This window comes from Mobula birostris, chromosome 8 (genome assembly GCF_030028105.1).
Source record: "Mobula birostris isolate sMobBir1 chromosome 8, sMobBir1.hap1, whole genome shotgun sequence".
NCBI classification, from domain to species: Eukaryota; Metazoa; Chordata; class Chondrichthyes; order Myliobatiformes; family Myliobatidae; genus Mobula; species Mobula birostris.
The window spans coordinates 167961776-167973309 of NC_092377.1; the positions used below are offsets into that span (position 1 = coordinate 167961776).

The following is an 11534-nucleotide window of genomic DNA, read 5'->3' on the forward strand; positions in this document are numbered from 1 at the left end:
GCGTGACCAAAACTGCACACAGTACCTAAGCTAAACCTCCCTGTTCTTGTACTTAAAGCCCAGAATAACAAAAGCCTGCATCCAGCATAATCAAAGACCCCAGCCATCCCGGATATTCTCTCTTCTCCCCTCTCCCATTGGGTAGAAAATACAAAAACCAGAAAGCACATACCCATCAGGTTCCAGGACAGCTTCTATCCCTCTGTTATCAGACCCTTGAACAGACCTCTCGTTCAATAAGATGGACGCATGGCCTCACAATCTACCTCGTTATAATCTTGCGTTTTGTTGTTTACTTGCACTGTGCTCTTTCAATAGATTTTACACTTTATTCTGCATTGTTATTGTTATACTCTAGCTCAAAACACTGTGTAATGACTTGATCTGTATGAATAATATGCAAGTCAAACTTTTCACTGTCTCTCAGTACGCGATCATATTAAACCAATCCCAACAGAGAAGGTGGGGGTGGTTATGTCCAGGCAAGATGGAGGGAAGATTTCCCAGAGGACTTCAGTGTTGTGAGGAGATGAGGGGTGGTTGTTCCCAATGCCAGGCAGACAGGCAAGATCCATGTGTAGTTTGGTCACCCTGTTATAGGAAAGGCATTGGAGAGGGAGCAGAAGCGATTTACAAGGATGCTGACTCGATTCGAGGACTTGAGTTATATGGAGAGGTGGGACATGCTGGATCTTTATTCCTTGAAGCACACGAGCATGAGGTGTAATCTCACAGAAATCGTGAAGGGTATGGACCGGGTGAATGGTCAAAATCTTTTCCCCAGGATTGGGGAGTCCAAAAGGGCAGAGATACAAGATAAGAGAGGAGGGGAGAGATTTCAAAGAGACTTTTTTAGACGGAGGGTAGTGAGTACCCAGATTGAGCTGCTGGAGGAGTGGTTGGGGGCAGAGGGGGTTACGATTGCACCAGTTAAGAGTTGTTTGGATAGGTACATGGAGCAGAGGGGCTTGGAGGGTTATGGGCCAAGGACGCTGTCTGTAGTCAGTTGGGCTGATGGGTCTGTTTCGGTGCTGTGTTGCTCTGTCTCTGTGAGCTGTTGCCTGAAGGGTTAATGGTCACAGACTCAGCAGGAGCTTTCAATACTGAATTGGATAGGTAAGCAGAATGGAGAAATATTCAGGAAGGTGGAGAACTGTTTCAGACATTGACACGGGGACCTGTGGTTTGTGAGTCTGGGGCTGCAGCCAAGTGTCAAACTGTTGCTGATGGGCCGATGAGATGAGCCAAGATGTGGGGTAACACACACAGAATGCTGGAGGGACTCGCTATCCATGGAGGGGAATAAACAGTCGATGTTCGGGACGAGACTGATGGAAGGTCTCTGCCCAAAACGTCAACTGTTTAGACACCTCCTGACCTGCTGAGCTCCTCTAACGTCTTCTGTGTGTTACTCAAGATTTCCAACATCTGCAGAATCTCTTCTGTTTGAGATGCAGGGCAAGGCATCCCAAGGAAAGGACATCAGATAAACATCCCATTTAGTCCTGTGCAGAACAAACCTCTGATGTGTTGTCTTTTCTTCTCTCCCATTCCTCCCCACCTAGCTGTTGGTTGGCCTGGAAGCCCAGCCTGGGGGCTTTCTATGTCCCGGCCGGATTCACCGTGCTCGTCAGCTGGATCTACTTCCTGGGTGCCGGCCTGCACCTTGGGTGCCGGCGGCGGAACAAGGGCGAAGCTCCGGGATCACCGGAGCAGCCGGCACTGGGCAGCGGCCGCCTGTCGGACTCGGGGTCAGCCTCCCTCGGCTCTGAGAGTCCCTCGCTGGCCACCGAGAATGTGTACTCCCTGGAAGCACAGCTCTGGGCACTGCTCTCCACCCAGCTGCTCTTTGTAGGCCTCTGGAGCTTCGGGGCCATGGCGGTGTCAGGCCCTTCGCTGGCCATGCTCTTCAGCTACCTGTACGGCGTGGGGGCCGTCGCCCTGGGCCTCCTCGTCCTCATCCACCACTGCCTGAAGCGCTGCGACGTTTGCGGGCCCTGGCTGCCGTGCGCCAAGGGGCCAGTTAAAGAGGCAGGCAGCCTGGCCGCTGCCTCTCCGGCCAAACCTGAGCTGAAGGTCCCGTCGGCCACTGGTGACCCCTTCTCAGCCAGTGGCCCCTGCAAGCTGACCAACATCCAGGCGGCGCTGAGCCAGGGGGAGCGGGCCGCCACTCGCAGCTCGTCGGCCTGCGGCGATAGCGAGCCTGAGGTGCCGCCGTGCCGCCGCGGACATCGGACCAGGACAAAGCCGCCGCAGGACGGCAAGCAGGCGCGGCAGAGGGCACCGAGAGCCACGGCCTCGGATGCGGCCTCCAGCGAGAATGGCAGCGTGCGCCTCAGCAACGGCAGAGCGGCCCGAGAGGGCAGCGGCAGCCCGTCCGAGGGCAGCGATAGCAGCAGCCAGGTGGCGGGCCTCAGTCTCGGGCTGCAGGCTTGCCTCAGCCCAGAAAACCGGAGGCCAGCCAGCGCCTTCGAGCGCGAGGTCAAGCGGAGGTCATACCCACTGAACGCAACCAATCAGAACGGCGCACTCCAGGGCAGCCGCTGTGATGTCACGCCGTTCGGCGCCGAGGCCGGTGCCGGCATTAACACAGGCCTGTGGAAGAGCGAGACCACGGTGTAGAGTGGGTGGTGCACCAGCACTTCCTGCACCCCACCAATCCGGAACCCTGGTCAGTTGCCGGCTCTGCACTCCAACGTGCATCCAGACAGGTTGGGCTCAAATCTGGCTGGCCGTCCAACTCCGCTCCCCCTCCCAAACACAAACCATGGGTGAGGGGCCTGCCAGGGTCTGGGGCCTAACGAGAAATGTGCCTGGCGGGTCCATCCTTTGCATTCACTTTATATTGTCTATATGTTACTATATATATAAACTCGCTGTAAAATGAAACACATCTAACATCAAACGGATGTTTGGGAACCCAACCTAACCCTGAACTGACCTCTGGAGGAACGCAGCAGGAAGGGCAACAAATCTGGAGGGCAAAGGATGGTCGAGATCCTTCACCAGGAAGGCCGAAACGTCGACTGTCCATAGCTGCCGCCTGACCTGCTGAGTTCCTCCAACATTTTGTGTGTGTTGCTCAAGATTTCTAGAATCTCTTGTGCCTAACCCCGATTGGCCGAAGCGGTGTAACTGGAGTCCAGCTGAGGGGTTTGAGCAGTGCCCTTCCCCACCGCTGATCTTGGAGGAGGCAGCAGGGATGGGGGACTGGATTTCCCTTGGAACGGCAAGCTTTGGGATCTTATACAAACAAAAAGAAGAGGCCAGAGTTTAAATGAGGGGGAGGAGTTTGAAAGGTGATTAAAAGGGAGAGTTAATTTTTACACGGAGCTTGGTTGCTATCTGGAATGATATGCCAGAAGAGGTGATGAAACGAAACACGGTCACGTTCAGACATAGGAGGCGGTGGGGGGTGGTGGGTGGCAAACGAGTCAGGATGGATGTGGTAGACTGAAAGGCCGGTTTCTATGTTGTACGACAATGAGTACAGAAAGGAGGATGGACAGTGGGCGGTAAGCTTTTCTCCTGCTGTGGGAATGCTCTCTGCCTTGCCACACATTTTCCCCACCCAGGGAAACACCATTAGTTGTTCCGTCAACCCGTTACATATCCATTCACAATTGGAGTACCCCATACTGCTCAACAGGACTCGTTTGACTCGTTTCCCAACATTCCCTGTTGTTCTTAATGCCCATATTTGCTTGAGGTTTGGACTTGCGATTTCAAGCAAGGACAATTTGGGTTGCTTTGATAGAAATCTAAAAGTAGGGTCTTTTTCAGGGGCCACAGCTGAAGATTTCCAGAATCTTCGATGCATCAATGATAATGGGACCCCAGGTGAGCGTGGATGAATAAAATTGCAAAGTTTTCTGTTTACCTAGGGAGATGCAGTGCAGTGATGGGAGGAAGCTGATGTGGAGCCCCACACTGGCAGAGCTGAGCGACCATATTCTGTGACTTTCAGTGGTCAGGGTTGACCGTGGATGTCGCATCCAACCTGTCTACGTGATACACAAGGCAGGGCAGTAGATATGAAGAGCGAGCTTTGCCAACATAGCAGGGACCCCTCTCCACACATCTGATGAGTTCAAAGGAATGGCAGAGACCGATACAGTTTGGCACCAGCAGTGTCGCAGGAGATGTCAGTCAACATTGACCTCAATGTAGGACTGCCTTTGGGACTCCAGCTCCGGATTTTTCTCCAGGGTTTATTCCTGAAGCCTTCCTCGTGAACGGGTATAGCCTCAAGGCAGGGAAGGTTTAGTTGCCAACCACGGCTGATAAACCCAATCAGCCCAGAGCGACTGGTTTTAAGGAACCTTTGCCCCTTCTCCCAGTAGAAACAGTCCTGCCGGGAGTAGCTAAGTCACACGTGAAGGTCAGGAGCTGGACTTGGTTGTCAGAGGATATTTGAGGCGCACACCATTGGGAGCATTTAATAGGTAGTGAGAGCTTATCCCCATGACCCTCAACACCCTACCCCGCCCCCCGCAGCACCAGCAACCTTAACAAGCCTATTCCGTGACCAATTTTAATGTAACAGTCTCAGTAACTGTTCCCGGTGCCTGACAATTGCTCCCAGTAGTCATTGCCTGGAAACAGTTGGGAACATTTTAGCGGTGGGGCAGCCCGTGACCTTTGAAGCACCTTAGATCACTTTACAATCCTTTGTTACTCAGGTCTGTGTCATGTTGGCATACCTCGCTCAGTCACCGACAGCTGTCTGTCCTGCTCGTTGTGGGTTGAATCCTCACCAGCAATTGTAGAAATTCCTGCTTGGGATTTGGTGGTATTCCCAACTATGTTCCCCACCTAAATATCCTGGACAGTGGGGGAGTATGGCACCTTCAGGAGCTTGCATTTAATGTCTGACGCCATAGTTACAGTGTTAGAGGTCATAGGTTAAGGGTGAAAGGTAGAATATTTAAGGGGAGTCTGAGGAGGAACAACTTCACTCAGAGGGTGGTGAGAGTGTGGAACGAGCTGCCAGAGGAAGTGGTGGGTGTGGGTTTAATCTCAACATTTAAGAGAAGTTTGGATAAGAACATGGACTGAGGGGTATGGAGGGCTCTGCTCCAGGTGTAGGTCAATGGGGCTAAACAGAATAACAGTTTGGCATGGACTAGATGGACCGAAGGGCCTGTTTTTGTGCTGTAGAACTATTATGGCTGCACTCCATTTCTGGAGCCAGGTTCTGTGAATTAGTATGCAAGTGCAGCTTCTTCATGTACAGCACAAGTATCTGGGAATTATTTATGCTATTGTGTTCCTGTGCCTCCCACTTGAGTGCAGTTGAATAACAATTAAATAGTCTAATCTAAGAATTAAACAATCAGATTGGACAACATCAAATTTTCTTCAGTGGAGACTTTGGAGAGAAGCTGCAGAATGGGAAAGGTTGCACTGTCACCACAGCTGAGGAAGTGTTTTCTTCCCCCTGTCCCCATGGGGGTGGGGGTAGGGGGAATAGTACTAAAGATCTTTCCTCCTTCCTCTCCCCATGGCCCATCAGTTTCCATCATACACAACCCTTTCAGTTTTTACTTGACCAGCAATGTGTCATTTTCCAAACCAAACGTGCCAATGGCCAAAAAGTCCAGTCCTGAGGGCTGTTGACCAATGTCAAATCATTCTCTATCCAGTATCTGACCAGAGATCTAGAGACTTACTGACCAACAGCCAATCATTGTCCATTATCCAGTCAGTGACCTGAAGTCCTGTTAACTATGTCCCTCTGTGGACCAGCAGCCAGTCGTCAACACAAGAGATTCTGCAGATGCTGGAAATCCAGAGTTAAACACACACAATGCTGGAAGGACTCAATGGGTCAGGAAGCATCTATCTGCTTCTTCTTCTTAAAACCCCACCACGCCTACCAACAGCAGCTTATCGGAGTCCTCTGTCCTGGGCCAGTCTTTCAAGTTGTCCCAGCTGTAGCCCATCTTCGAAGATCCTCCCTCTCTGGGATGAGGTCTTTGGGGCTTCTGTTGGTGTATCTGTAGCCCTGGGTTTTTACTGGATGGGGTTGCTAGCCCTATGCCCAACCCTCCTCTGTTCACAGCAGAGCTTGGGACCGTCCATGGCGGAGTTCAGCACGTATTAATGGAGAGGAGTAAATAGTCAATGGTTCGGCCAGGTGAAGGATCTCAGCCCGAAGTGTCAACCATCTATTCCTCTCCATAGATGCTGCCTGACCTGCTAAGTTCCTCTAATAGCCAATCGTTGTCCAGGACTCACAACCAGTGTTATAACCTTAGTAGCCAGACCTTTTTTCATGAATAGATGATGAGAAATGTTTCAAGAAAAGATAATAAGGCTGTTTCTAGTTCTGATGCTGTCTTTTACTTTATGAGCTATTTTTATTTCCAGGGTTATCCATTATCCAAATAAGAAGGGTGTCCCTCTCTCTGTATTGTGCGTGAGTGTGCACGTGTGTGTGAGTGTGCGTGTGTACGTGTGCGTGTATGTGTGTGCGCACATGCGCTTGAAGCTCTTCTAGCAACATACAAAGGGCTTCTACCTAGCGGAGATCAGGAGGGAGCTACCTATGCACTTCACCAGTGACTGAGTGGTTTGCTGCACTAATCAGAGCTTTCATAATCGCTAGTAATTAGTGTGTATCCTGTGAGAGCTTTGCACAATCTGCATGTCCTCTTTATCTGTGTCCAATTTGCCTTAAAAAGAAAAATTATTCTTATACAAGTGCCAAAGAGATATATAAAACTTATGGAAACATAGATTAAAAATAGAATGTGTGTATTGATTTAAAATGATTATAAAACAATTTTCTTTTGAAAACTCTATAATGTAATGTTTAATGCCGTGTTGAGTGCTCTTTGGTTTCAATTTTGGTTTAACTGGTACCAAAGCAGCAAGTCTTAATGAGGCTGCCATTGATGGGTTCCTGTTCCCTCACCCTTCAACTTCCCTCCCCCATCAGCTCGATGTACATTAAACAGCAACTGAGGCCAGGAGGGTGAACTGAGTTTGTCCAGGTACTGTACATGCCTGTCAGGAGCAAACAACTCAAGGTTAGTTCATGGATTCTTGGGGTGTGAAAGTTGAGAGTTAGGCAGAAGGAACAATTGAAGCATCACAGAGGGAAAAAAGTTTGTTTGAGACGAGGAACTTCTCTTTCTTCTTCAGCTCATCACCCCTACTGAGGCATCGGCCACCGATAGCAGCTCGCCAGTGTCCTGGGCCAGAGCCCATCTTCCTCTCTGGGGTGAGATCCTTGGAGCTTCTGTTGGCATATCTGTAGCTCCGGGTTTTTACGGGATGGGGTTGCTAGCCCTATGCCCAACCCTCCTCCATTCCCAGCCGGGCTTGGGACCATCCATGGCAGAGTGTATTTTTCCTTACACTACATCTGCTTATTATTTATAACATGTATTGGAGGGGTAAGAAGGAGGTTTGATTGAAACTAAGGATTAGTTGGGTAATAAAATATCTGCCCACTGTCCCAATGGACCCAGGAGTGGGGCTGAGCCAGGCAGAAGGGCTTTTGTACCCTGTAGCAGAGGTTTTGTGCCCTGTAACAGAGGTGTCAGTTGCTGGAGGGGTGGGGCTCCTGATCACTCCTCAGTCTCCCGAATGTTCCTCATACTTACTGCTTAAAGTACATGAAGTGAGAGTCTACACCGAGCTGTGGTTGGGGAAAATTAATGGCATATGATTTTCATATCTCACTGGAAGGAGAAAGAATGAGCTGCCAATACAGCTGCTGTTAACAGATGTGTCTGTATGGAAATCTCTCTTTCCCTGAGATTGCAGTCGCAGAATGACAAACAGGAATTAAAGCCATTCTTTAGTTTAGTGGTGTGACTGTAACATACTGGGATTTTAATGCCCAGCTTTGCTCTAATATGCTTTATTTAATTCCATTGTGTGTTTTACCGAGCACTAATCAGTACTGTTCTTTATCCAAAGAGAATTTTGAGAAGTCAAATGTTTCTATACTGAACAACTGATCTGGGCATTGTTGATGCTGATATATTATGCAATAATCTATGTTATAGACCATGTATTTGTGATTGTATTTATGTTGTGTATTTGCACATATCATGTCACATCAGCCAGAGTTTTCATTGCTCCTGTCACACTGATGATAGATGTCTGTCAGTCTTATCTAGAGTGCCTAGACAGTCCTCATGGGAAAAGATACAATCATTCACTACCCTGTGGGTGGGAAAATAAACCTTCCTAACTCTGTCCGGAATGACTGATTGGACTCCTGTCCTAGAATCCCCAGGCAGAGGAAACATCCTCTCTATCCATAACGATTGTGTAGGTCTTGATAACACTATCTGTAATTCCTTCTGAACTCAAGGCCTGGTCTGTTTAACCTTTCAGCTGCACTGTCAATCCTGCCATCCTTCTGCACTCCTGATTCAGCTGTCAATTTCTTCTGGACCAGAGATAAATTGATAATCCTGACCTGTAAATTCCTTCAAACTCTCTGAATATTATCAGCCCATAAAACAGAACAGGCCAACTATAAGAATCCTTTCCGTAAACTATACCAAGGCGCCCAGAGGGTATACCCAGAGCAGCTAACGTTGAGGTGTATGCATTTGGAAATGCTTTTGTTCTAAATGAAGCTAAAATCAGACCTGCCTTTTCCCTTCATGAACTGTGCTCATCTGACATCCGGCCCTTTTGCCTCCATTCAGAACCAGACTCGCATTTAATATCATCGGCACATGGTGTGAAGCTTGTTGCCTCGTGTTTATTGCTACCCATTGAGTTGGTAAGTAGGATGGAAATGGTTCTGTATGTTCATCTCCAACCATAAGTCTTGTTTTTCTCAACCTCCTTCCCCACCCCACTCCCCCCCCCATCTTTAGTTCAGATTTTTTATCCAAAAAGCAGAAGCCAAGTCTTTTGGTGCAGTGATGTACTGTATCTCTTCACAGCAAGGGTCAACAGTCTGGGCCTCTTTCTACTAGAAAGATTCTCGAGGAATTTGAAAAGGATGCATGGGGTAAAGATAGACACTTAGTTTCACAAGAGAGGAGTACAGAGCTGATGTAAGGTTAGCAACATATAGAGCTCATGTAAGACGGCCATTGGTAAATCAGGAACGAAGAGAGTTTGGAATATGATCCCACAAGAATGGTTGATGTGAAGAGAGGCACTTCAGAACAACAGGAAGAGAACGGTATGTTAATGGGGATGATTCATGTGGAACAAAAGCACTGCCACTGGCCTTGGACCAAATGGCCTGCTTTGTGCTGTAAACTCAATATAATTCTGTGCAATATAGTACACTGTAGTGTTCCCAGTGTTAGTCCTTATGTGACTGGGTGGAACTACTGAAGGTCTGGTTTATTTATTAAAATACTGTTACTGGTATTGTCGATGTTGCTAAGCAACCACTGACAGTACTTTGGCAGGATTGAGGTATGACAGAGTCCACAGCAAATGATGTAGCGTAATGCCTGTGAACTGTAGTTCTAAACCAGTTACGGTGAATCGTGGAGGTGTTGCTAGCTGAACACAGTATTGTCAAGTCACACTGTGACAGAAGGTTGCAGATTTCTGAGGGGCTCCAGAGTAGGTTGTGACATTATAAATTGATTTTCCAAGTGAGCAAGTATTATTGATAAGCTTAGCACTTCTCCCACAATGCAAGATTCGAAGTTCAATCAATAGAATTAGCAATTAAAGAGAAAGAAGAGTTAGTAATGAAGATAATCTTAATGAAGAGTTGAATCCCCCTCCCCACCCCCAGGGGGACATAGAGAGATGATGGTGGAGCTGGGACTGTGGGTCTGTAGAAGGGAAAGGGGAAATAATGGGCCCCGTGGTAGCTTGGTAGTTAGCACAACGTTATTACAGCTCAGGGTGTTGGAGTTCAGAGTTCAATTCCAATGATATCTATAAGGAGTCTCGACATCCTTCCTCTGTGTGTGTGGGTTTCCTCCGGGTGCTCCGATTTCCTCCCACAGTCCAAAGAGGATTGCTGGGCAGCGCGGCTCACTGGGCCGGAAGGGTCTATTCCATGCTGTATCTCAAATAAATAATAATTCAGCAAAGCACCAAGTACTGGGTTTAAAATCAATTTTAAACGAAGGAGATTTGTGTTTCTTTTCTAACAGCCAAAGTCTAGCTGAGTACCGATGAAAGCACATGGATACATTTGCCTATGAAACAGAGAATTCTGAAGAGCAGTCTGTGTGAGGGAGTCCCACTCAGTAAATGCTGATGAATAACTGTTCAGACTGTCTTCAGTCAATCAATCAGTACATGCCCAATGTCTGTTCCCACTACATATCTCCATACCTCGCCTCGTCTGTCCGTTCCACCCTGCCTGAGCAATCGTTCCTTGTCAGATAATACCTTGCCTGAATTCTGAGCAGGCCAGACCCTCCAGTCCGGGTATCCTGACAGGCCCTTCTATCGACAGGAGATGAGGTGACTGAGGAGCCTTTGAAAACTCTCACTGGTGCCGCTTACTGTTCAGTTGCAGAACCAATCACTCGCTTAAGCTCGCTGACAGTATCTTGGCTGCATGTTTAGAACCAGAGTATTTTTTATGCTTTTGATATTCAGGTGCTTTATAAATTCAAAAGGATCATTTTGTTGTGAAAAGCTATTTTAATAATAAATTATGGCTACCAGCAATGGGTTTTGAGTATTGATTTTGGAGTGCCCTTACGACGGATACAGGTTACTCAGAGAGATGTATTGGTGTTGGCTTATTATTGTTGGAGACACGGAGGTACCGTGACAAGGCTGTTTTCAGGTCAAGCCATACTCAAGAGCATTCAGGCAACAAATGCAGAGAGCCGATCTGCTGGGAAAGGCTGCAGGGTTGCCACACTCTGTGGTGATCAATCATTGGGCCAGAGTGATCTTCCAGCATTGTTTCAAAGTTCAAAAGTACAAAATACATTTATTATCAAAGAATGTATACATTATGCAATCTTGAGATTCATCTTACAGGCAGCCACAAAATGAAAAAACCGATAGAACCCATTAAAACAAAAGACCATAAAGTGCCCAATGTGCAGAGGATGAAACTAAATTGTGCAAACAGTAAAAGCAAGCAAATAGGGTTCGGAACTGAAGTCCATGAAAGTGAATCCATCCAGACACACAACCACAGCCTCCGATCAGCGCAGAGCTGAGCAAACATTGTGAAGCAGCGAGCTGAACTGGCCTGTCCCTCACCTCCAGCCTGGACACGTTGATCTTTTCAATCTGGCCCAGCACTGAAATTGTCCAAACGCTAGTCGTTCCTCACTGTCGGACCTGGGCCCCAGCGCTTCAGTAATCTCGGGCCTGGGCCCCCTGCTTCGATAATCTCGGGCCTAGGCCCCAGCACTTCGCTAATCTCGGGCCTGGGTCCTAGCGCTTCAGTAATCTCGGGCCTGGGCCCCAGCGCTTCGATAATCTCCGGCCTGGGCCCCCTGCTTCGATAATCTCGGGCCTGGGCCCCAGCGCCACGATTCAGCCCTTACCCAAACTTTCCAGTTTGGCCAGGTGCTTAAATCATTTGAACCTTGGGTTTCTCCTCGCTAGAAATT

The 11534-nt window shown here is 48.3% G+C and overlaps 1 protein-coding gene across 2 annotated transcripts in view; it reads left to right on the forward strand.

Annotated features, from left to right (window-relative positions):
• The window catches only part of adgra2 (adhesion G protein-coupled receptor A2), a 204245-nt gene extending 193630 nt beyond the window's left edge, over positions 1–10615 (forward strand). For both annotated transcript variants that reach the window (XM_072266811.1, XM_072266812.1), the window contains one exon: positions 1566–10615. In XM_072266811.1, coding sequence (XP_072122912.1) covers positions 1566–2622 — 1057 coding nt within the window. In that variant the 3' untranslated portion in view covers positions 2623–10615. The remainder of the gene's footprint in view (positions 1–1565) is intronic.
• Positions 10616–11534: the final 919 nt, after the last annotated feature.